The sequence below is a fragment of the Plectropomus leopardus genome, chromosome 12 (assembly GCF_026936395.1).
Source record: "Plectropomus leopardus strain MGB_pleo_1.0 chromosome 12, ASM2693639v1, whole genome shotgun sequence".
NCBI lineage: Eukaryota > Metazoa > Chordata > Actinopteri > Perciformes > Serranidae > Plectropomus > Plectropomus leopardus.
Window position 1 is genome coordinate 17,726,169 of NC_142187.1, and position 26,675 is coordinate 17,752,843.

A 26,675-nucleotide genomic window follows, 5' to 3' on the forward strand; every position below is an offset into this window, starting at 1 on the left:
AAATGCAACCCCTCTGCGCTGTGCGCTGCACCTGGTGCCCAGATTATCCACCATTTAACTAGCAAAATGGGCTTTGCCACACCCTAAACGCTTTTGCGCCATGCACTATAGGTTATCTGAATAGGGCCCAATGAGTGCCACCCCCAATCTGCTATACTCATATAGACCCATGCATTTTCTGTCTCTCTCTCTCTCTCTCCTAGTTTAGATCAGTAAACAAAGATCATTTTCAGGAGAGGTTTAAATACAAGTTGATTAATAATTCAAAATAAATAAATTACTTTTTCAAAATGAACATGACTGTGACTGTTGCTGGACCCTAACCCCCCCCCCCATTGCATCTTTGCAATATCATGTCATCAGACACTGTTGTAACAAAGGGGCTGAGGGGCTGACCAGTGTCATCAAGTTTCAGATTCACTGGCAGCACTTTTAAATCTCAGCTTAATCAGCAGCCTCCACTTTGAAGACAGCTATAAAGTCCTCGCCCTATTGTTCCTCCAGATGGAGTGTGCTTGAGGGTGTTATTTCCTCCAAGGGTTGTTTTAAGCTGCTTTTTTTCAAACTTCACACTTGCAGCTTTCTTTCTCTGACTTCTAAGCTTAATTTTGAGTTCAAATCTGTTGTCCTGTACCTAGTGATTTTTTTCTCCTCTTTGTGTTTCTTTTTGTGTTTTTCTCTATAGGGAGAGTGCCGTAATTTCATCAAGGTTTTGCTCAGCCAGCATGGTGGCCTGTTTGTATGTGGAACAAACGCCTTCAACCCGCTGTGTGCCAACTACACTGTTAGTATCCATCTATCTGTCAGCTGGTCATTCTCTGTGTGGCTGCCAGTTTATTTATCTATATTTTTCCTGTTGCAGAGAGACACTCTAGAGATGGTGGGGGAGTCTGTCAGCGGGATGGCACGGTGCCCATATGATCCACGGCACGCCAATGTGGCTTTATTTGCAGGTAGTATCTTCAGTTTGCACGCTACAGATGAAGAATTCCGGGTTTCCAGCAGACATCAGACCCAGTTTTCAGCTCCAGACATTAAAACGTCTGCGCCCTTGTGTTTACCTTTACAAATGATTTATAGTCAGACCTCTCGCTGTATTGCTTGTTTGGTTTTAATCTCCCTGACCTTGTGCTATCTCTCCATCTGTATCGCTCCCTTCTTCCTCTTCTTAATCTCCTCCTCTCCTCCGTCTGTGCGTCTCTCTCGCTCTCAGATGGGAGTCTCTTTACTGGTACTGTGACAGACTTCCTGGCCATCGATGCAGTGATCTATCGTAGTCTTGGTGACAGCCCCGCCCTCCGCACAGTCAAACATGACTCCAAATGGTTCAGAGGTACTTTTAGAAACAGATGCATTTAAATGACTTTTGTGAGTCAGACACCTTCAACAGACAATCAGAAGGCAAATAAGCAGTGAAACAAACATGATTATGTCTACATTTGAAGCTGCAGTGTGTAGGATTTAGTGGCAGCTAGCAGTTAGCATCGCGGTTTGTTACAAGATAAAACTTCTCCCTGTTACATTTCCGTCAGTGTTCATTGTTCAGGAGGTTTTTGTGAGAGAAATTATCCAGAGGTGCTCAACTTTGTTCTCTGATAACTTAAGATCCAGATGTTCAGGAGGTTTTTACCAGGAGCCTATTGATCATCAACAACAGATGCAGGACGACACCTAGTATGTTATATCCAGACGTGTACGGCAATGACCAAGCAACGATATTTGAGTTGGGATGAGATTGTGTTGTATGTACAGTCAGCGTTTGGGTTGTCCGTTCTGGAGTATTGCAGAAACATGGCAGCACAACGTTTGGGAGTCTGCAGAAGAGGACCCGCTTCCTATGTAGATATAGACAACTAATTCTATGGTAACGAAAACACAATCATTCTTAATTTCACGTGATCCTAAACTAAAGAAAACACACTGGATTTTATTCAACTTCTGCCAGTAAATCCCCTTGAATCCTGCACACTGGACCTTAAATAGATTCACTGTAAGTGGAACACAGACGGAGTGATGTACTGAGGTTAGTTGGACTCTACAGGTTCAGGGTTTTAACAAGCGTTCAATTGAACAGTTCAGTCTGTTTTCCACCAAGAGAAAAACAAGTGGGGGCAGGTCAAAGCCGGAACAGTGCCGGCTGAATAAATGATAAATAATGTGCATCCTCTTGTCCATGATGATAAATTAAACAGGACATGAATATTTGATGAGCGACGCCCGTGGACAGCAGCGGTCCATGTTGATGTGACTGTTATTACAGCTCCATGTCAGGGACTTTGGAGCGTTACGTTTGGCCCACAGCGGTGCGTAGCTACTCTTCAGTATGTGAGTGTTTGTCTGACTGTGTTTTTCTCATATTGTTTTTCAGAGCCCTACTTTGTGAGCTCCATGGAGTGGGGGCCTCATATTTATTTCTTCTTCAGAGAGATGGCCATGGAGTTTCATCATTTGGAGAAGGTTCTTTCTTTTTTTCTTTCTTTCAAAATGACCTTTGTCCCAACTTTTCTTTCCCTTTTTCTTAAGGGGTCCTCAGTTACTTGTGTTTTTATGTATATTATATGTATATAATACATATGTTTTGTACATTAAATACAAATATCCACGTGTTATGGTCTTTTCCTTTACTTTGTCTTGCGTCTAATCTCTTCTGTTTTGTTGTCTTCCAGGTGATGGTGTCTCGTGTGGCTCGTGTGTGTAAGGCAGACCTGGGTGGCTCTCAGCGCGTCCTGGAGAAACAGTGGACTACATTCCTGAAGGCTCGGCTCAACTGCTCCGTCCCGGGAGATTCACACTTTTACTTCAATCTCTTGCACGCCACAAGCAACATCATCCACATGCAGGGACGAGACGTCATCCTGGGTCTCTTCTCCACACCGCCAAACAGGTACAGAGTCACGCCCAACATGCACACAAAGAAACACGAAACAATATTTTTCTCACCACCATCTTTTTTTTACTTTTCATTTATTGAACACAAAGTGAATGCACAGAACACCCAACAGAGGAGACATTTACAATAAAGTTCACATACTTTTGGTCTTTTCATGTACATAATCAACCCTCCTAAGTATATCTTTAATGGTGATATTACTTCCCAAACCTTAACCTGTTACTTCTGCATATATCCCAAACTTTACTCTTTACACTCTTTACAGCATAAGAAATATACAAATATGTATTATAAAACTAACAATTAAATATAAATCAAAGTTAAAACAAAAACAAAAGAGAAAGAAAAAGAAAAAGGAGAAACAAAAAAACAAAAAGCAAAATAAAAGCCAAGAAAAAACACACAGACACAGAGAAAAAGAGGTAACCAGAGTTCCAGCATTGCCCATATTAACTTGGGCCTTTGTTCATTGAACCTATCCATTTTCAGCTGTAACCTTGCTGTGATTTTTTTCCATATTAAAGACATTTTTCACCCTGTCTATCCACTGATTTATGCTGGGGGCCACAGCCCTCTCACCACTGTCTTATTTTTGTTTTTCTCTGGCAGCATCCCTGGCTCTGCAGTGTGTGTATTTGACATGCAGCAGCTCGCTCATGTCTTTGAGGGCCGCTTTAAAGAGCAGAAATCCCCAGAATCTATTTGGACTCCTGTGCCAGACGAAGCTGTGCCTAAACCAAGGTATTGTTATGCAAAGTGTATGTGAGCCGATCTTGGGCAAAATACTGCAGTACTGCTTTACTGAGCATCTGTCTCACATATATATAGTCTACTCAACGTACTCCCTTGCTATAAGCTCCAACTGTCAATCACACAGCAACTTCACTACTATTCAGCAAAAATTCTAATACAACCCCAAGCAGCCACAAAAAGAACTCCTCTGACTCTTTTCTTCTTGCTCTCGCTGGACTTCAATCGCTTTCTTTCCTATCCATCTATTCTTCGACTCCCACTTTTCTGTCTCTGCCTGCAGACCCGGAGGATGTGCAGTGCAGGGATCCAGATTTAGCTCCTCTACCACACTCCCAGATGAGGTGCTGAACTTTGTGAAGACCCACCCGCTGATGGATGAGACGGTTCCACTGCTGGGGCACAGACCCTGGGTGGTCAAGACTATGGGACGGTACTGACTCAGTTATTTGATAGCGCCTGCGCAGAATCTTTTATGGCATGACATCTGAAAGTATTCATCACAGCATGTAAGAAGGATATTGGAAAAACTTGTTATGTTGCTATCTATCAAGGTACCAGTTGACAGCCATGGTGGTGGACACAGAAGCCGGACCCCATAAGAACCGTACAGTCTTGTTCCTGGGCTCGACTCGAGGAACCATTCTCAAGTTTCTAATGATTCCCAGTGGAGATTCTGTCTCCCACCGCAGCGTATTTCTGGAGGAAGTTGAAGGATTCAACCCAGAGAAGTGAGTAGGAGTCGAGGCGTATTTGTCCCTGATCTACATTAAATTATACATTTTGACATGTTGCTCCAGGAACGTCAGGTCTCATGTTGCCTGCCTCTGTTTGAGAGCTGGTGAGCAGCAGTGACAGTTCACCCAAGACCTGTTTTCAATTACACTTATTTTAAATATTTGATTTTAACATTTTTGAAGCGCAGCTTAGTAAAGGGCTATTTAGTTTTGACAGTACATAAGTAGTTAAAGCTGGGGTAGGTAGACATCTGGAAAAGGCAGAATGTGCAGAATCTGGAAATACACCCTCCTCCTGTAGCTCTCCCGTCTCCATCATCAGCCCCTCCCACCAGGTGACCACATGCGCTTCATACAGTTACCCAATATTCCCATACATAAATTTACTTGATCTTACTTCCTGAGCATTTGCTCAGTCCTTCTCTGCCTCACTCTCTGTCACTGTTTGTCAGACCACAAATGAGACAAGAATTAGCAAGCTAACCACCCCACCGTCTCTCTGCGTCGCTCGCTATTGCTGTAGATTGTTTCCCCCAGAGGAGAAGGGGCAGCAGCTCGGGAGCTGGACCTTCACTCAGCAGCTGTGGCTGCTTGAATTCAGCATGCGCAAAACCCCAGTCCCTGGTGTCACAGCAGGCTGGAAGCCAGCAGCATCACCAGGTCTAACCGGTGTAACGGCAGCTACAGAAAGTTTGTTGACTATCAGGGTCGTCTGGTCGTCTGGTCCCCTGGCACTGAGGCTTGTGTTGGCTTAATTGGGGTTGCTGCAGCCACTGATTGGGGGTTTGTCTCCCCAAGCTGTTGGTTGCTCTCCTCCTGGCGAGGGGGTCTGTAGCAGTGGGGAGTGAGGCGGAGGACACACTGTGACTCAGGGCCTTAGCAACAATTTCTCACCATCTCTGAAATGCTCTGCTGACATGGACATGTGTTTTACTTAGTTTATATTCAGTCTTTCTTTTAGACTGTCTTTTTGATGAGTCCATCCTTCTTTTTTTGGGTTGCTTTGCAGTGAAGGCAGTTGTTGCCAATGCTGGAGTAGCTACTTTCCCTGCAGGACTCTCCGCCATTGAATCAGGCTTTCACCAAAGGGACGTTCACACATGTCTGCAATTGTTGAACAGCCAATAAACCCCCTTCCTCTGAAATGACCTGTGATTGGTCTCATCACTGGATAGATGTTCTAAAGCTTGAAAACAGACCCAAGTGGAGGTGCAGGAGTCTGGTGGCCTCTTGAATTACAATATACTTAGATTTTATAATGGGATTTTTGGCCATTGATGCCAAAATCAAACTGCGTACCACAGCTTTAATGAGTTTGATGTGAGAGATGCAACTTGCAGTCACTCTTATCGATCAGTGTTACAATTATTCACTTAATTATTGAGTGATTAATTTCATTCTAGTCCAAAAAATATTATGAAGTCCAAAGTTAATATTTTATCTCTTTTTCTTTATCCAAATAATAGTCTAAACACAAAAAATCCAAAGAAAAGCCCAAAATGTGCACATTTTAGGGGCTGGAGTCAGTGGAGTTTGTGGAGTTTTGAGCTCGAAAAATGACTAAATGTATGGGAATAGCTCCCTGGCGGCTGACTTATTGATTTATCAACTAAATGTCTAAGCTTTATTTGACTTGATGATGAAAATAAGCATCTTGTTTGTTGTTGATTTGATCATAATTTATACAAACAGTTCCTGTTTTGAGATTTCATCCAGGCTTTTTTTTGCAACTTAGATTTAATTACTGTCTTTCGATTACTGTGAAAGACCTGACTGTCAAAAGATGATAGCAGAAAACTGGGGATATTAGCTTCATCCGCTGGCAGCAAACACAACAGAGAGTTTATTTTTTTCGACCACACAGCTCTGGCTCTGTGCAGTGTCTGCTGATGTTTGTACGAGGGTTAGGGCACGGGTCTGTCTGACTTGAAGTGCAAACAGATGAGGCCTTCGACCCTGTCACATCTTCATTTGGGGCCAAAACACATACATTGACCTCCCTCTGCTTGCTCCTTACCCTCTGCCTCTCGTCTTCACACTTTTGTGTCTCGCTGTCTCCAGGTGTAGTGAGGACTCTCCTCAGGCTCGTCAGCTCTTGTCTCTGTCGCTGGACCGCACCAGTCACACTCTGCTGCTGGCTTTCCCCTCCTGTCTGGTCCGAGTGCCGACGTCCCGCTGCCACCTGCACTCACGCTGCATGAAGTAAGTGGCACACAGTCACCTGTTTTTGCCTTGGAGAGAGTTTTCCTTCCCTTTAGTGTTTCTTTGGCTGATAATTAGGTCACTTTAAATGCCATAATGGACATTAGCCAACAGTTACTGGCCAACTTCTGTTTTGTCGCTGTGCTCTCACTCTCTGTTAGTGCTGTTGTTCTGAGTAAACAAGATGCAATTCTGCTCCTGTTTCTGTCAGCAGGGGAAGCGTGGCATGTATGTTTGTCAAACTACAGCTGGCTTTTTTATTCTGGGAACATTTTATCCTTGGGAAATCCTATTTACCTATTTACATCCTATTTACACAAGGCTTCATAGATGTTTCATTATGAATACCTAGAAAGCATTTGTTTATAACTGTACATATAGAGAAGATATTTTGAAGTAGAACCCGACAGGTGAGTTGACTGCAGGACTAGTGAGGGACAGGTGAAACTAGTCAGTTGCTAAGGCAGAAAAACACACATAGACAACACGTAAAGCCAGACATGACGTATGGGGAGTAAACATACTGAATAAAACAGGACACATACTAAACATGAATCAATACATGAAACAAGGGGAAAACAAATAGCAAACCAAGGGTCATGACACAGTTTTTCATATTTTAGGGTCTTAAAGGGCCACTTCATCTGAAAATCAAAAATACACATCCTCCACTTACCTGTAGTGCTATTTATCAATCCAGGTTGTTTTGCTGTGAGTTGCAGAGTGTTGGAGATATTGGCTGTAGAAATGTCTGCCTTCTGTTGAATATAGATGGCACTCAACTTGTGGTGCTCAAATAGCAATGTCTCTTCCCAGAAACCATGACCCACTTTCTCAAGATAGTCCACAGATCTTGTTGTGAGCAGTTGCTCTTGAGTATTTCTTTGGTGCTTTGACCACTACAAGCCAAGTGCCTTCTAGTTCCATTATATTTATGAGAAAGCAGACATCTTAACAGTCAATATTTCCAGAACTTACACCAAAACAATCTAGACTGATAAACAAGTAAGAGACAAAATATGTATTTTTGATTTTGAGGGTGAACTATCCCTTTAATGACCCGCTGAACCCAACAAGTTACCCTGATGATACCCAGATGGGCAATAAGCTACCCAACTTCCCTGCTAATGTCATAGCTGCCACCCTTTTGATAGGTAACTTTTTCAAAGTTTTCCAGCGAGAGAGTTTCCTGTTAAAATGCTCAAATTGCTGTTGTGAGAAACGGGTCAGTGCTCAGCATTTCTCAACTTTTTATATTCGTTGGTGTGTAGGAGTTGTCTAGCCTCCAGAGACCCGTACTGTGGCTGGACCAGAGGCAGCACCTGCTCCTTCCTGAGACCAGGCACGCGGTGAGGACAACACACACCCACACACCTACCTCTGCAGACCTGCTGTCTGCACACTCAGGACAAGTTTTATTATGTGGAGAGAGTTTTACTGGCAAAGTTACAACATTCCTTTATTTTGTACACGGAAAGGTCTGGCAACAGAGCTAATACTAATTATGTAATTTGCTATGCCATGTAAAATAAGGTGAATAAATGCAGAAAAGATGGTAGAGTGTTCTTGTAGTTTAAGAGAAGCTCCTGGGTCAATAAGCAAGACTCCAATTTTTTTATTTATTTCACCCTCAAGGAGAAACATGGACATAGTTACACACGTAGAAAACAAAAGAAACGGAAATAAAGTGAAAGTAAAGTGTAAAGTGATACACGCTGCTCAGTAACTGAACCCAAACTCTGAGCAAATGCGAATTAATGCAGAAAATTCTGAATACATGAGTAAGAAATTACAATAACGGCCAAAAAAATCAAGCTGGAAAAGTTGCGAGACAGACAGTGTGTGTGTGTGTGTGTGTGTGTGTGTGTGTGTGTGTGTGTGTGTGTGTGTGTGTGTGTGTGTGTGTGTGTGTGTGTGTGTGTGTGTGTGTGTGTGTGTGTGTGTGTGTGTGTGTGTGTGTGTGTGTGTGTGTGTGTGTGTGTGCTGGTGACAGTGATATTGAGGCAGCAGTGCAATGTGTGCACAGTTCAGGCTATTTGTCAATAATTAAATGCAATAACTCGTGAGGATGCAAGCCAAGCTCCCATGTCTTGCATGTCAGCTGCTGTTTACAATGAAGTAGCGTAGCGCTGAAGTTAGCAAGCTAAGTTAGCTTACCAGTCTCCCTCAAGGTGGACTGTTAAGGTGGAGCAGCTGCTCCTTAACATAAGACATTTTTCTCCGCTGAGTCTCTCCTGAATTGGTGATGCAATTACAGATAGATACAGATCCCAAATCAAAATTAAGTTTGCTGTTAGTAATTCTGTAACTGTTATTTAGTGTCAAATTATTGGAGCTGAATTTGGTTTTATTTATAAGGTGAATTTGTTAGTAATGCTTTTCATTTATATATTTAAGTATTCTTTAAACTGATAAGTGTGCTTTAACAGTTTCAAGTTTAAATTTACCTTTGCAATAAATCATTTTTAAAAAGCCGTTCTTTAGTGTCATTAACCGCACAGTTTCAGCAAAGTATCATAAAAAAAAATTAAAAAAAGATACTCAACCCTATTTGAGACGCAACAGGCTTTCAACCATTTCCAATGAAAGCCCATCGGCAATACATTAGAATGTCTCATTTATATTCAGTAACTTATTTGTGTGTGATTTTTTTTTTGAAAAATCTTTGCCTGGTCCTCATGTGAGTCAGTATGCACAGGACCACACGAGTTGCCAGTGTGCATGTGTTGATCTCTCTGACATACTTCTGCTGATTGCTGATTCTTTGTTTGTTTATGTTTGGTGTGGGTAGATTGTAAAACTGAATTGTCCTTCTGGGATAAATAAAGTTGTCTGAATGTGAATTATTAGACATTCAGAGCAACAGACATAGTATCAAGAGTGAGAAAGTCTGCATAATGCAGGTGGTGAATAGGGGAGGTGAATGGGTTCCTCAAGATCAGGACTTTGACCCAGAAGACCAGTGTTTGTGTCTTATGTTAAACTAAACGTCATTGTTGAGTTATTTTGTCACATCAGTCGTTAGGCACCGGCATGACTAATGTCAACCACAATCTTTTCCCAACCCTAACCAAGTAGTTCTGTTGCCTAAACGTAACCCCCAACCACCAGCGTCAAGATACAAAGCGAAAGGCTGCCCCCTCTGTTAAAATATGACGAGTAGGGATGAGATCACATTGTGCTGACAGCTAACAGTGTTAACTGGGATGGACCTGCAGGGTGGGTGCTACGTCACCATCCCTACATCAGCAGTTACTTCCATATGAGTGCAATGCAGAGCAGCGGCGATTAACTAGCCAGTGGGACACACACATGCGCTCACATGCACGTGCAGCTGGATTGCCTACCAGAACAACAAACAGAGAAACATAGGTTATAACATAGAGGGAGCAAGGCTTCATTCTCGCCATTACTCCACTTTATCTTTACATAGCACATAGTTGTTTGCTGCTATAAATGCTGTGAATGCAGCTTATTTAACCCGTTCATGTTAGTGCCTATGAACAGAAGCAACAGTGACGTGACAAACCACCAAAGCACGACTCACATCCTGCGGCACAGTCATCCAAGCATCCTCTGTTTCTGTTTTGTTTTGTTTTTTTTTAATCTTTTTTTTACAGGACGTTAAAATAAAGCTGTGAAATAACGGTGTAATTTTTAATTGTCGTTTTGAAGATGTAAAAGTTCAGATTATTTTCATTTTGTAACCAGTAAAGACAGGTGGCTGTATAGTATATGATTCATCATTTTATGGTTTTAAATACCATATTTTATTAATGAATAAATAATAGTTTTAAAATAATTACTGCCATTATCCTTTATAAATTCACATTCCCTTTATACTAAGTATTAAGAGTATCTGTATCACAGTCAAAAATTGAACCCAGTATCATAATCCCTTCTTGCTGCTCTCGTCATCATCTGTAGGGCTGACCCTGACCTCTGACCTCACTGAGGTACTCCGAGCAAAAAGAGAAAATCAATAATGGCATCAATAGTGTATCCTATTACACTGCATGACACATCAATACGTGTCATATCAATTTGATTGATTACGATCAACAAATGTCCCCATTAATGTGCAATTTTCTATGCAGATGTGAACATTTTGGTGTAATTCATACATTGGCATGAGTTATTTTAATCAGATGTATTTTTATGTGTTTCTGTATTGTTAGACTGCAAGTATCTGTTACATGCTGCCATGAAAGATGATATACTTTAACTGCAGAGAATTAAGAGCGCTATAATGGCATGTTTCCAGTTGTGCGCTGTTTGCATGTAAAGAGAAATGTTGATGTGTCTGATGTGCTGATCTCTGTGTGACTGCAGGCTGCCTTTTCAACAAGATGTGGAATATGGAAACACCACCTCCCATCTAGGAGACTGCGATGGTAGGTTGCAGCACTGTGACATGGATGCTGCTGCCTGTGCACAGCGAACTGAGGGCAGGCGCCACCTAGTGGCTCAATCCCTTATTACGCCTGTCTGCTTGTCACTGAACATTGTGTTCTGAAAAAAAAAAAGATTCAACCAAGTGAGAGAATATTTTTCACAATTTCTGTAATTTAGCACACTTTAATCTAATTCTAGGTCTAATGTGATTTCCTCCCCAACTCAGCAAGATTCACTCAACCTTGATATTAGCAACTGATATTAGTATTTTGGTGTCTTTCTCAGAGCTGAATCAGTTGGGAGTCGAAGTGGGATTTTGGTTTCAACCTCACTGCTTACAGGTCAAAACGCTCTCAGAGTGAAAAAGTTTAATTAGGGGGGATGTAACTGCTGGTAGACAATACCGCTGCAGACTGCAGGATGGGAAATGCAAAATTCCCCTGGTCACAAGGCTTTGTTCTCTCAAAGCTGATCTTCTGAGAGAGGAATGACCGAGGGTAGCCGGCGAGAAAACTGGAAATAGCTTAGCATAAAAAAACCTGATGTCACTTCTGTTGAGAGGCTCAGATGTCGCTGCAGAGGGCCTCTTTGAACCTTGCTCTGAAATTCAGAGTCAGTGGAAAACCAAAAAAAAAAAAAAAAAAAAGTCATTTCCTCTCCAGCAGATTCTTTCTGAACTGTTCTGCCTGCTTTAGGCCAGAGTCACAGTCATAAAATCCTCTTGTTTAGATATGAATTTCCAGAATCATTGCACATTTATGTCCCTCATCACACTCATTTGCTTTTGACTGATGAATGGGCTTCTAGTTTTCATCCTGCTCTTAGAAACTGATAGCGGTAGAAGTCAGCGATGCCAGGCTGCAGACCTGACAGACTCTAATCCGAGCAGTGAAAGCGCAGCAGAGGCAGAGCCAGGGACAGGCATGTGCTGCTGTGTCTGCAGATGGGAGTGATTAGAGTTGGGGTGGAAACACTGAGGTAATGGTATGCTGCGAGGAGAGACTCTCTGACCGGGCTGCAGGATGGAAAGTGTGAAGAGAAAAGAGGAGAAAAGGAGAGTCAGCTGCTGTGGTCTGAGCGGCGCTGATGACAAGTGCAGGCCTCTCTGAACCTGGAGCCTGTGGAGCCTCAAGGCCAGACTGGAGAGGAGCTCCTTTTAAAGATAATCACCATTTAATGCTGAAAGACATGATCACCAATTATGAGAGTTATTGTAGTTATTGATTTATTATGATGCATTATATCTTGGTAGGGGAACAGCACTAAGTAGCTGAATGGTAGTATATGTAATGATAATTTTAAACTGCACCCTGTGGACAGACATTGTGCTGCTCTACTAAATGTCATCTTCATAATTCTGTCTCTTAATCTTCAGGAATTCTGCAGCAGAGTTTGCTGATCGAACCAGAGAGCTTGGTCTCCCTCAACCTGCTTGTGGCGTCCGCAGTGTCTGCGTTCACCATCGGGGCGGCACTCTCTGGCCTCGCTGTCTGCTGGATAATGGCCCACAAGCCCACCAACCGTCGCCACGGCTCTTCCTCACAGTCCTCCATCCAGCGGCGTGAAAGAGGCCTGCTGAGTAACGGCGGCGGGATGGGAGGTTCCGTGCTAAGCGTGACACGGCAAGGAGGCGGGGAGCGCCCCTGCTCCCAGGGCGGGGAAACCCTGTTTGTCATGCCCAACGGTTGGGTGAAGTCAGGGGAGCTCGACCCGGGCTTCCTGCCAACCCCCGAGCACACGCCCCAGCAGAAACGCAGAGGCCTACGACTGTCTGACTCCAACTCCGGAGGGTGGGACACCAGCCAGACGTACCTGGGGGGAGGCTCTGTGGGTCTGGGTTCACCCTGCCGCATTCCCCCCTCCGTCTACCTGACCACCAGACTCTTCCAGCAAGGGGGAGGCGGGAGACACGGCGGTGAGAGCCGAGGGAACGACACGCCACGCCAGCACTATGTCTGCCTGAGCAAGCAAGAAAAAGCAGTGAGGGGGACACCCAAGGCCCCTCTCAGGAAGTCTGCAGGAGAATACGTGTACCCCATGACCCCCCAGGACTCGCCTGAGCGCCGGAGGGTGGTCTCGGCACCCAGCGCCCCTATGGAGTACGGCGAGCCGCTGCCTTTGCGCTGGCCAGCCCCCGAAGGATACATCCTGAGCAGCCACGGCATGGTCCCCGTCCCCCTGCCTCCGCCCTCCATGCCCGCTCCCAGCAGCCAGGCTTACGTGTCCCAGCAACACACCCCTGGGCTGAGCAGGGCTCTGCTGCGAGGGGCCCTGGAGCGAGGGGAGCTGGGCGAGCTGGTGGATCTCAGCCAGCTGATGAGTAAGAAGAACTGCAGTGATAGGACTCAGGCTGGCCAGTGACTCATGAGGGAATGAAGGGAGCTTTTCCATGTCCGGCTGCCTGCTTTATTTACATAGATCTGTCTTTCCTCTTTCTTTCTCATTCTGTCCATCCCTCTCTCCCTTCCCTCCTCTTCTCCTTCATCTTTATTTGTCATTCAGCCCCTCTGATCTCCTCTGTGTCTCAGGCACCCCCCCCCCCCTCCTCCGTTACGCCCCATGATGAGTCTCTCTTTATGACTGGCTGCTGGGTCTGCCACTCATATCCTGGCTCACACTAATTGGTCAAATGGACCGAGGTTGTTGCTGTGTCTGCATTGCAGAGTTGCCTCTATCCTGCTACTCAGCGACAGCAGGGACGAGGGAGGAGAAAGAAAGAAAGAAAGAAAGACAGAAAGACCAGGGGAAGAGATGACGGAGACAAAGATGGACATGTCTCTTAGAAGCTGCCTTCTCTGTGCAGAACAACTGAGGCTGCAGAGTCTGACACTGCTACAGGAGTGGGGCGCTTTCCCCCTCTTGGATAACATTAACAAGACTGCCACCCATCTGTTCCACGCTATATTACCTGTTGGTTTGATTGCCAACAAGGTACTTGAAGTGAAATTGCAAAATCTGAATGTCGTAAAAGTATCCGAAGCTGCAGGCGACTCATCAGACAAAAAACTGAAGTCATTCTGTAAACACAAATCTAATGAACGATGAGGAAACGCTTCTCTCGGTCCCTTTTCTCTCTCTTTCCCTCTTTGCTGCACACACACAGAAGTCATTTTTTTGTACAGGTGACGGGGAGGGTATTTAGTATTCCGTGTGTACGAAAAGCACGACGTGTGTGCCAAATGCCTCGGACCTGTCTCACAGGGCTGTGGGACCATAACTCACGTCGTTGGAGAGCAGAGTGCAGGACTGAAATGTCAGCACTATTTCTGCCAACCGCATGCTCTCTGTAAATGACGGCATCTAAGCCGTCCATCGCTCTATTCGTTTGCCTCCTCCTTACACTCCGTGTACTCTTTAATGACCAATAATTCCACGAGGATGTCTGGGGAGATTGCACCCGAACGCTGGACTGACTGAAACATCAGAGCTGGGAGGAACGAAAGAGGAGGATTTAAAGTAAAGGCACTGCAATATATGAACACCCTGTCCTTCACTGTCACCTTAGGGTTTTTACACACACACACACACACGCACAGACACACACACACACACACACACACACACACACACACAGACACATTCATTAATGCTGAATTATAGAACACAGTTCGGTTTTATTGGGCAACATTTCCCCTTAAGCCCACAGTGGGTCAAGGTCTTGCAGACATGATGCAGAGCAAAGTGACAGTTACAGTTGCAATGATTGAAGCTGTGGCCCAACTCAAAGCCAATAGGGTTAATGGAAATGTTCCCACCAGGCAAATGGGACTATATATCCCGCCCATCAAAGTGTCCAGTGCCATGAAGCAACCGGCGTTTAGATCAACACAACATGGTGTGAGCGTGTTAGCGAGGAGATGGGAGTCATAAAAAAAGAGACAAAATAAAGAAGACAAAAGCAAGTATGAGTTGATGAGATGAGGTGCACCCACTATGACTGTGGAAAAATTTGCTACGAGTGATCAGATGACTTGATTTTCAGTCCCAGTCAGTGGTGGACAAATGAACGCTGGTTTGTGCTGACCTTGTGGTGAGCAGCAATATGTGGTTTATCTGTACATAGTAAACTTTAATTTAGATAATGTAAAACAAACAGTAACTCCAAAAAAAAAAATATCTGGCACTAGCTTGCAAACAAAAAAAAAAAGACATTTATCATGTCATTATAGCTATTAATGTATGAAAATCTGTTTTCATATAAGTTTCATATCAACCTGCTCCAAGATTGAAATCACCAAGATGCTAAAAGGAATTCTTCAGCCACGAAATGACCGTTTGTGAATCAGTTACTCGTGCCGTGTGAGCTTGAATTCATGAGAAAATGTTATTCTCTTATGCCACCATGGAAATGGGGAACATATTGATTTATTGATGGATTAAGGACCACGTTCAATAACAGCAATACTATGTCAAAATATCTGTCGAAAAATTCTCACACAACTTGTGCAGTATAATCCAAGTCTGATTTACTTAGTTGTATGACCAGTTCTTCACAAACATTCATTCTCTCTTAAAAAAAACAATTAAGCATTAGGCATAATCCCATTTCTTGTTTTTGGCAATATGGCAATAATGATACCATCACAGACATTTGCCATTTATCTGATAGAGATAGAAAAGCATGGACGCTCGCAATTCTTCAGTTTCAGACTATTGATCGATCGATCGATCAAACAAGTCTTCAAATAAAAAAGAAACTCGCTTTACTACCAGGCCAACAGTGTGGCTCTGTCAGCTGATGATCGTAACTGCTGCTCCTTCCCTGCCAGTCTGCGCTGATAGAAGAGGACCAGTAACAAGTGAAGCAACTTCGCTGCTGGACTTTGGTAAATTTTGGCCGTCATATGCCATTCAACAGGGGAGAATATGACATGGAAATACGTCACAATGCAGGACTGTGATGCACAAATCAACAATAACAATGTATCGTTAGCTAGCTAGTCATCTATAGAGAAATCAGCATAATAAGGATGTCTGTAATTTGCTTTTTCTAAAAAAAAAGAGCATAATACATCATTTTTAAATTCGCTATTGTCGAATAAAATACATTTTTGGGTTTAATTTGTTTCTTGTGCAGCCCTTTTGCTGATGATTTCTCATAACACTCAGCTTGAACGGTGCCTCTGAAAAACTTCCACTTGAGGGCCGAAAATTTCACCCTACCCCTCAAGAATAGTGACACCCTGCTCCCAAATGTGAACACGCAAGGTGGAGCGGTAAAGGTTGTGTTGAGATTAAGCCTTGGAGTCTGGCTTTGAGTTTTAAATTGTAATGTTTTAGAAAAAAAATTAAACTTGGATTATACTGCACGAATTGTGTGAGAGTTTTTAAACGGATGTTTTGATGTAGTTTTACTGTTGTGAAATGTGGACCCCAATTGATCAATAAATCAATATGTCAGCCATTGCCAGGCATACAAGAAAAAACAAAGTTTTCAAAGTAATTACAAGGTAACATGGCATGACTAAGTGATACACAAGTGGTCATCTTGTGAGTGAAGTATTCCTTTAAAACTACTTTTACTTTCTTTTTTTTACATCTGTGTGCCAAAACCATGAATGATTTACTGATGCCTGATTACTGAAGCAAAAAACTGAGAGAAACTTGTTTTAAAGTGCCATGAAGACCATTTCAGTCAACAGTGCACTTGGTGTACTGTGCACTTACTTATTGCAGTATACTTGTAATATGTATGCCTTTGACCTTCACATGCTGAATGTTATATATAATTTTTTTATTTAGATGTCGGCTTGTACTGTTGGAATCGTTTGTTTCAGCTCCTCGATGACACTGAATGCTACCAGCGGAGTTTGAGGGCCTGTTTATAAACTACGTCCACGTCACACGTATAAACTGTAAATATGTAAGAATGAACACAGACACTTTGTCATGCCCTTTATGATTATACTGCAATGTATTCACTGACGCCATGACATGAGCCGTGTTTATTCCAGAATGTGTAACAGTAATGATTTAGTTCATAAGCAAACCTTCAAATGGACTGAGAGAAGCTGTGAGGGAACACTGTGTATTTCATTTTGTGTCCTAATTCAGGACTTTTCGTCTTGTTCTGCAGTCTAGTGATTGTCTGTCCGTCATCACCAACCAACTGCCATACTGGAGGATCTTGAAAATTTTTGTCAGCATTGTGAGTGAATGAATGTACTCATTGTTTTGGTTAATAGTCATTATACTGTGCAGTAATAAGGAAAAGCACAAAAACGTTTCTGTTTTTGTTTTGCATTTTGAAACGGAGCCGATCTGTATCATTTGTGAATAGTGTAAATAATCACCCTGAAGGTCGTTGATGCTCTTCTGAGACAGGACTGTGTTTGAAGTGTGAGTTTTTTTCTCTCTTCGGTGACAATGCTGTGAATAAGATGTATGTACAGTATTTACGTGACTTTGGCTGACTGCTGAGCTCAGCTGTTTCCTGTTATTAGAGTAGAGTCGCAGGCCTGATCTCAGCCAGAACTGAGCCTTCTCATTTGACTGATGCCTGCTGAGTTTTTTTTCTTTTTCTTTCCTTTTTTTTTTTTTTTTTGCAGTTGCTAAGTTACTGCTGTTATAATAACCATCGATCTTTGGAGTACTGCTATTAAATGGCATTATATAATTGACTGCTAATGTTGTCGAGTGTGGTTCTGAATGCACTCATTGAAATAAATGCATATCATTATGAGCGCACCCACGCATAAACACGCAAACGCACACATTTACAAATGCAATTACTGCACAGCAGTCTCCAGTGATGCCATTATTGCACTTTATTTTGTATAAATGAGATGTATTTGTCATTAGATTGGCAGGTTCAAACTTCACAACAACTCCGCAACAGAAAGGCAGCGGGAAATTGTTTAAGCATTTACTTTCCTCACCACAAGAGGGAGCTGGACACTGGCCTTCTCTTAGCCTTTGTGAGGGAGTGAAAGGATTGAACTCTCATGGGCGCCTGCCTGTGTGTTGACTGGACGTCGTGTGTTTGTGCTGCTGATCTGAGCACAGAGAGGAGTTTTGCTGAGAGGTCTGGTGAAGAGACGAGAATACGGCTCATTCTCTGCTTTGATAAAATGCTTTGAACATCACACAGAGAGCAGTAAGGTCAACAAAAGGTTGAGTTATATAACAGGTATTTATATCCCACAACACACACACACACACACACAATGTGTATACCCATGAACATCCAAAAGCAGGTGAAGAGTTCATACAGCAACTTGATGATTTAGACAAAGTCTGATGTAATCCTTTTAGGTACATTTTGTTCTGTCAGTATGCATACAGATATATCGTTAACAATACATATAATAAGTAATTTATAATAAATACCTATGTACAATACAATATGTATATTATATGTATATTGCATTTTTCTTTTATTGCTGCATACATTATCTACTGTGTGGAAGTTTGGGGAAATAAAACAATCACAAATCCAATTTTTATGTTACAGAGGAAAGCTGTAAGAATTGTAAACATAGCTGATTATCATGAACCAACCAAGAAATTATTCTTATAATTAACACACATGCTCTCAAATTTAGGGATTTGTTGGACTTAAACATTGCACAATTAAAAATAAAAAATATTGTGCTTCCACAGTGTGCAGCAGTTGTTTCAAGAGTGAGTCAGATTGAAATAAGACTAATTTGTTTATTTACAAAAACAAAGTTTAGAATAGATGCAAAACAAATACATCAGTCAAGACATTCAAATGAGTTAATTTGTAGAACAGCTTTGAAAAAGAAATACCTGTGTCCAAAAAAAATTAAAAGCAAGATTTTTTGTCTGAATTTTGGAAGCGATGTACATATATTTTGTTTTTCTTGTTGCTTTGAGTTTCATAGTATAAAGCTAAAGGAAACAGTAGAAAATAAGTGTAAAAAGGTGCAAAGGTGTTGATGTTTGTTGCAATAGCATAGCAAAAAAAAATCGTTTTTAAAAAAGTGGTCGGTAGCAGAGCAACAGAATTCAAGATATCCTGACTTTTAGTCTCTGGGATGTATCAAGCTGCATCCTACAATTCCCATAATGCAACTCATTAGGGTCTCTCATTTGAACCTTATTTACACCTGGTATTAACATGTGTTCAGGCTTCTGCTGATGACCACTTGTGTTCAGATTTTGTTACTGCCATCATCTCGTGGTTATTGCGTCCACACTTCTGCTAGCTGCTTGCTTGTCAAGTTAGCGGTTGTCTGTACTGCTGGAGACACGTCTCCTTCCATAGGGCGAAACGATGGACGGTCAAGCGACACTTCATCCGACTTAAAATAAGCATGTTATAGAGCGTTAGCATGCTGTCACCAAAACAACCACCACATCCTGTGCTGATAGCATAGTCCTTGTCAGGAAAAGATCAGGATGAATTAGTATTTTTCAAACATGTGGTCAAATGTATCCCAGAACACCTCAAAAAGTGGTTTGAAGAAAAGGATTACAATGCGTCTTGGTGGCTGTTAGCACTTGTATTTAGCGCTCTCCACTAATGATCAAATCACCCAAGATGCATGTTTGTACCAGGTACAAACTGTTCAAACTAGCCACTAAATGTCCACGTGTGCCCACTCTTCCAGTTCATTATTATTATTAATGATAATAATAATAATAATGATGATAGATAGGACTGTCTGTTATCATTATAATGCAGCTTTATCTAAAAAATGTGATATTAATCTTTAATTTTTTTCAAACTCCTCTCAGAAGCACATTATACAGTCTAGCTATTACTCATCATGACCAGCGAACTGAATGCAATGTGTAAGATCTTTGGAGTACCCCTTCAGCAATATCACATATTTTATATTGTGCAGTCTGAAATAATTATACATAAATGCTTGAACTCCTACTTTACTATGAATAAAACTGTTTCAATAGAAAATAATAACTGATGGAATCAAAACAGCAGTTTGTGGAGGCGATCCACTCAGACACGAGCAAATACAAGTGTGCAGGTGGGTGTTCAGTCTGCCAGTTTGGGGGTAGTTCCTGAAAGTAGTTGACAACAAAGGCAACATGGATCGGTGTGTAGCAGAAGATGAACACAATCATGTTTGCTGTTACGATACTGATGGTGCTTTTCTTTTCCTCTGACTTATCGTCTTCTTTTGACAGGATGCAGATGATGCGGCTGGAACAGAAGACAATGATCGCCAGTGGGACGAGGAAGCCGAGACATACCAGAATGCTAATAAATTCCGGTTGGATTGGTTTATTTTTACATCTTTCGTAACAGGTCCAGAGGTTATCAGGCTTGTTGTCCTCTTTGAATATAAAACATATTGTCACAAGTAAACCCCAAAAGACCAAACACACTGCAAGCGCTGTGTGTTTCTTCTTCCTCCACAATCTGGCCTGCAGCGGGAACCTTATGACCAGGTAGCGCTGGACACTGATGGCCATGGTAGTCATGATGCTGGCGTACATGTTGATAAAATGTGTGAAAATGAGACTAGTACAAAAGTAAGTCTTTTCCAGGCAGTAAAAGGCATCGTAGACCCTTAAGGGAAGGAAGAGGATGAGGGCAGAATCAGCTAACACCAGGTTGAACATGTAGACGTGGGTGTCTGTCCAGGAGTCCCGTTTAGCGATGAAGGCTCGCAGAGCTGCAGCATTGACGAGGAAACCCAGGACGAACACAAAGCTGTAACCCAAACCCTGAAGGGGCTCCACAGGGCAATGAGTGTTGGTGGTGTTGGTGGTGTTGGTGCACATACTTCCAGCTGTTGGGATGAAATATAATTAGTATGTTAGTTTAGACAGGGAGTAAACACTGAGATGCAACTCCAACAAGACACTTAGTGATTATTCAATACCGCTTACTGGATCTCACCTTATTCACGGATAGATTCGCATTTTTCAGGTCAACAAACAACACTGACATGCCAAAATGCACATCTAAAAACACTTTTTGCTTGCTATAATTATTCTTCCTGTTCAAATAGTACTCTGACGATTCAGCCATGGACTGTAATAATATTCGAACCCTCGAGTCTTGCATTTGGGCCATTGCCATCAACTTTGGATTAGAAGGAGGAGCTGTGGAGGAACTAGTCGGCCCTTGTCTGTTTTGTGATTCAGCAGGTTGAATCAGTGTCAGAGCCAGCAGAATCTGTCAGTGAGTAAAATCATTTCCATTGATTAGCCACACAGGCAGAGAAACAGAAGTGAGGAACGCAAACAAGTAACTTAGGTCAAGGGGGCGGGAGTTTGAGACAAATTTGTTGCATTAGGTAACATTATGTTTCAGCCACTGTCTTTTTGCAGAAGCAGTTGTTCACTAGCTTCTGGTAAATATCCAATGTGGGAATGCTAGTGAGTGCCTGTCAGCTCTGCTCTGATTGGCTCAATCCGAGTAGGTTGTCTCTCAATCAAGCAGATCACAATCACCTGAGAGATAAATGTGCTTGTGTCTTTGTACTGCTTGATCTGCTCCGTTATAATGATTTGAAAATGCCAGATGAAGATCTCTGTTAGATCAAAATGTTGCACAATTAAAATTTACCAGGAGCCTGGTAAGCGTTTTATTGTTCATTAATTTAAGGTAAATGTCCATTGTTCAGTTCAGTTCAGTGTCAGTGTATTAGAAATAATAGTTCAAAATGCAAGTGCAATGTATGATACCCTAATCTTAAACTTGAGAATACACTGAGCAGAGTGGATTTAAAATGTGATTACTGACATGTTGTCTAGTCTTAAGAAAGGGAAAGTGGATGTATTATGCATAGGGCTGTCAGCATTAATACATTATTCACAATACAATTATGGTACAGGGTTAATTTTTTAAAAATTGTCGATCGACATTTCTGTCTATAAGAGGCTGTGAGTTTTAAAGCTAGAGTGATGATACTGGTATCACATGAATCTAGGCGTTATGAAGATAGGCAAAATTTTGGTGATGGAAAAAGGGCATGGCTATTTCACCGGGGTCCCTTGACCTCTGACCTCAAGATATCAGAATGAAAATAGGTTCTGTTGGTACCCATGAGTCTCCCTTTACAGACATGCCCACTGTATGCTCGTCTCATGCAGTTTTTTTGCTGTCATTTGATTCCTAACAGTGCGTACCCACCAAACGCGATTAAAAATGATTGCGCCTCAAGATTACATACAAAGTCAATGCAAAGACGCGATTTGACGCCTCATTTTGCCGGGCGACGCGATGGACGCGATTGCGTGGTGCGTCCAACGCTCGAGTTGAAATAATTGAACTTTTGCGTCGTCGTCGCGTGAAGACGCGCCGCGACGCAACAGTCGGCCTTCATCGCTACTTGTTCTTTGATGTTGGTTTGGGTTGTCTCAGCCAATACACTGAAGGGACGGTTCACAGACAGCCAGTCATTCAAAGCAGACTGCAGTAAAAATTAGGCATATCTCAAAAAATGTTAATGATTGAATTATTAAAAAAAAATACAAACACCACAATAACAGTGTCAGCATCAGTTAATGTAGCCTTGTGGTGCCAACCTCAAGCAGGGATGAGGAGCAGCCTACAGAGGTTTGGTAAGCTCACTTCTTTCTCACGCCACAGCCCAATATTTTTTGTCTTTCTTTTTTAGTTGGACTGAGAACTTTGTCCCCCCGTCTCTTACGCTGGAATCCCGTTAGTAAATGACCAATGAGGACGAGATGAATGATTACATCATTACAAACTGTTTCAGCGAACATATGAGCACATAATAAAAATGTTAAGCTGTCCTTGAATTTGATATAATCAACATTCGCGTAATTTCAGTACCACATTCAACACGTTAGAATGTTATCATAGCAGCTTATCATGCAGGAAGTGGTATTTACTTCCTTTGACTCATCCTCATTTCCAGAGGAGTTCAATAGAAATAGTGACACCTGCATAGCAACTCATCCCTTAATCAGATTAGCTCATATACACAAAAAATCTTGGTTTCTACGCAGTTTGGTGCTGTTGGTTGAGTTGCTAAATAGAACAGGAAACACAAAAATATGTGGTTGTTTAGGGCCCATCTTGTGTTTCATGACCCAAATTAAAGTAAGCAGAAAACCAGTAGAGAACATTTGAAACCTGTATTGATCTTTAGAGGTTTTCTAGTGGTTCTTCATTTTCTTTTAGTTTAGTTTACTGAGGAAATAATAAAAACATGTTAAATAGCCTACAAACAGTGAACTTACAGGATAATATTAATAACACAAAGTAATTGATCGAGGCAGCAGTAGACCAGCAGCAACTGTGTTCAGAGAGCCAAAATGACTGTTATTCTCTACAAGTGTCTGGTGGCTTTTACAAGAACATAAATGAGGAACTAAAACATCACAGGCTGTCTGACAGTGAAGTAAATTGTTAAAAATACTCTCAAGAAAGTACAGTGAAACAGTCTTTAGATGTACTCTATTGAATACTATTGATTTTTTTTAAGTGGCAAAAATTTGCAACTGGCCACCAATCAACAGCTGTGCATTGCTTAGATTGTGCAGCAGGCCCTCAGGAAAGCAGCTCAGCTTTGCTTCCAAGTTTTTCTGTGGCCATTTGTGGTATTGTCGAAAAAAAATTATCTTAAAAAAAGGATTTTCTACATAGATCACCATTTTAAAGGACACGCCTGTAAAACTGTTGACAGGACACTCAAACTGTAAACATGGTAAATTATTAACCTTTCCACTGTGGAGGTTTTCTATTTCACATAAAGTCAATGAGCAGAGCAAGAGCTCGCAGGTGGGAGAAACACTGCTGTGCATATTTAGTGGGCCAACTACAGCAGATGTACACCAAGGAGCTGGAAACTTTTTTGGTGTTTGCACCGGCCAAGCATTTCCCAATCAACTGAACAGACGACATCTTGGGGTCCGTTTTCAAGTTATTATTATACATCTATGGGTGGTACTCCTGCCACCTCCAAACTGGGGATGTGCCGACCATCATCTTCTGCAGGTAATACACTGACTATGGATAAGTACCTCATACAACCCCACTTAAAAAAAATTTAAACTGTCCCTTTAAAGCAGTGGCTCCCACCTTTTTGTTTGCCATTTGCACAAAAACATTCAAGGTTTGAAAAGGTTAAATATTGTGGTTCTCAGTAAGCATTTAGGTCAGGATACTGAATCTTCAAGCCATCATTTTGAAAACAAAAATTAAAAAATATAATAATAATAACAATAATAATAATAATAATAATAATAATAATAATAATAATAATAATAATACTAATAATAATAATAATAATAGTAATCATAATAATAATTGTAATCATAATCGTTATTATTATTATTAGTATTATTATTATCACTATTATTATTATTATTATTATTATCATTATTATCGTTGTTGTTCAAGTAAAAATGTCAGTCTTTAAGGGGCCCCTGGCTCAAAATTTTAAATCAAATCTATTTTTTTTGTCACCTCTGTTGGTTCTATATAGCACTGTTTGACAAAACTTTTGTAGCGGCTTTAAAAGAAAAGTGCCACAAATCATCAAAACAGGTTCCCTTATGGTTACAAGCCAAATAATCACTTTTATTTAGCACTAACAGTAAAAGGAAGAAAAACATACATCAAAACAAATATAATAATCACAAAATAATCAAATAAAAAAACAGAACTTACCAACTGAACTTGTTCACCTGAGCATAACTCTTGCCGAAATGGTAAAGATTCGTGTGAAACTCTGTTGCTTATGAATCATTTCCTCTCTTTTCGGTGCACATGTCAGTCAATGTGGCTAGAAGCGATACAAACAGAGCAGAACATCTACTAACGTAGCAGACCGCAGACACAGTTTCACACATAGATTTAAAGTGATGCGTATCATCTCTGCTGTTGAAAGCGAAACAGTGCTTGGTGCTCACCATGAAAAAGCATGTTTCTATTATTGCATTTCCACTCTTCACATCATGTTTGTATTTGTAGTCAGTGTTGTATTTGTGGGGGCGTTGACATTTTAGACCTAATGTGGGGGAATGCTGCTGTTTCTTTCAGAGTGTTCAACTTTACAATCCTAACCCCTAACCCAAACCCCTAACCCTAACCCATACATATTTACACTTTTGAATCTGAAACTCATGTGGTAATTTCCAGCCACGGTGTTAAAGAGGAGAAACAAGACCACACTGCAAGAGGGGTGACACTGGGAGGTCAGGAGCTACTCAGACAACACCAGACTGGAAAAGGAAATTACAAAATAAATCTTGTCCTTGCACAACAGGCGTGATTTCAAGCACAACATCTCCCCTCTTCAATAGCTAGTTTGTAAAGAAAAATGGGTCAATGTTTTTGTTCTGCTTTCTGAAAAGAACAGACAACAAATTTCAGTGAAAAACCAACACCACCCCAAAAAATGACATGCAACAACAAACCTTGAAGGTAATGAGGTTTTTGTTTGGAAAACGTGTGTCAGCGCTGATTGGGAGAGGGTTTGTCATTTTCCATTGTCAAATCAACTGACAAGCAAAAAATAGCCTTTAATTTCTGCTAGGCTTGTCAATGGGTGAGTCACAATCAAAACGCCGCAGGTTTGTTCAAGAGAGAACCTTTGTTAATGTGTTTCTGGATTCAGTAAGAACCAGATAATTAAAACAGGCTGAGAAATCATCGTGACATCTGCAGGCCTGTCTCTACCTCCATGCAGCTCTGGCAAAACCTGCTCTGCATTTTATTTTGTCATCATGTCCTCTTCAAAGTGTTTCTTTCCAATCAGACAGACGGTGGGGAAGCTGGGATGCAGGTCGGACTTAACGGGCATTCGATTAGAAATGGAGCCACACAGTGTTTATGTGTCTGCACATATTTCTCTCATTGTTATGTTTTGTTTTGTTTTTGCTTACAGTAACTATGTCTCACAGCAGCTATGTGCTTGTTTGTCTTCTGGGGTCTGATTCACTTGTTTGTGGTAGAGGGTGTGTATTGGCTGGGGTGACTAAGCTGCGAGTGTTTTGTGATGACACAAATGCTGGACGCTGATTGAATATGATGCCAATGTCAGAATCAGTCCATTGTATTATTTACTTTGCGTCAAGACCAAAAGGAGTTGGATGATTTTTAGTGGAATTGCTTGTCCTCAATAATGTTGAACCCTGACCAGATTTTAACAAGATTACACTGATGAATCACTGTCTGCATCATAATCTTTTATACAGCGTGGATCCAACACTGTGCTCATATTCAAGCACTCAAGTGCAGATAATGAGGGGCAAATGAGGCCTTCAGTTTGGGCAGATGAGGTCATGGTTACGAATTATTGTAGGTACTGATTGCAGCTCCTGGTACGTACAATGGTTGTCTCTGTATCATGACCTTAAATGTTCAATACAAAAGGATAGCTTTGTTTGAGGGGCATAACTGGATTTAAAAGAAGAGTTTCTTTGACAAGGGAGGAGTAAAGGTGCAGAGTTTATTCATTCTTTGTGGTTCTTTGGTAATCATAGTTAAAACAGGAGTTTCAGTGTCACAATAATTGTTGTTCAACTGATGTGGATGCACCAAAATCAGTTCGGGTTTTGTTAGTTGTTATCACAACTGTATCTGCACCACTCTAATGTTTGCACATACTCAGGAAGTTACCGAGGTACGCCTACAAATGGTGGCTTGGAGTGTGAAAGAACTTTATCTTGATCAGATGATTCATAATTAACATTTCCTTTATATATTTCATAATAGAGTATTTACTCTGTTTCCTGCCAGTTTTTCTCAGTTTGTGGACAAAGTGGACCAAACTACTATGCATCAGGCT

General features: G+C 41.6%; 2 protein-coding genes across 4 annotated transcripts in view; one reads left to right on the forward strand and one right to left on the reverse strand.

Moving 5' to 3' along the window:
• The window catches only part of LOC121951356 (semaphorin-6B-like), a 44,921-nt gene extending 27,327 nt beyond the window's left edge, over positions 1-17,594 (forward strand). For all 3 annotated transcript variants that reach the window (XM_088085358.1, XM_088085357.1, XM_088085359.1), the window contains exons 6-17: positions 686-784; positions 863-953; positions 1,214-1,333; positions 2,369-2,457; positions 2,667-2,884; positions 3,500-3,631; positions 3,924-4,073; positions 4,195-4,371; positions 6,439-6,579; positions 7,851-7,928; positions 10,912-10,973; positions 12,350-17,594. In XM_088085358.1, the coding sequence (XP_087941484.1) occupies positions 686-784; positions 863-953; positions 1,214-1,333; positions 2,369-2,457; positions 2,667-2,884; positions 3,500-3,631; positions 3,924-4,073; positions 4,195-4,371; positions 6,439-6,579; positions 7,851-7,928; positions 10,912-10,973; positions 12,350-13,335 (2,343 nt within the window). In that variant the 3' untranslated portion in view covers positions 13,336-17,594. The remainder of the gene's footprint in view (positions 1-685; positions 785-862; positions 954-1,213; positions 1,334-2,368; positions 2,458-2,666; positions 2,885-3,499; positions 3,632-3,923; positions 4,074-4,194; positions 4,372-6,438; positions 6,580-7,850; positions 7,929-10,911; positions 10,974-12,349) is intronic.
• Positions 17,595-18,613: 1,019 nt separating this feature from the next.
• LOC148188075 (G protein-coupled receptor 35) lies at positions 18,614-24,664 on the reverse strand. Its single transcript, XM_088085360.1, has 2 exons — positions 24,554-24,664; positions 18,614-20,696 (listed from the first exon to the last, which is right to left on the reverse strand). The coding sequence occupies exon 2, from the start codon at positions 20,686-20,688 to the stop codon at positions 19,828-19,830; it is 861 nt and encodes a 286-aa protein (XP_087941486.1). The 5' UTR covers positions 20,689-20,696; positions 24,554-24,664; the 3' UTR covers positions 18,614-19,827.
• Positions 24,665-26,675: the final 2,011 nt, after the last annotated feature.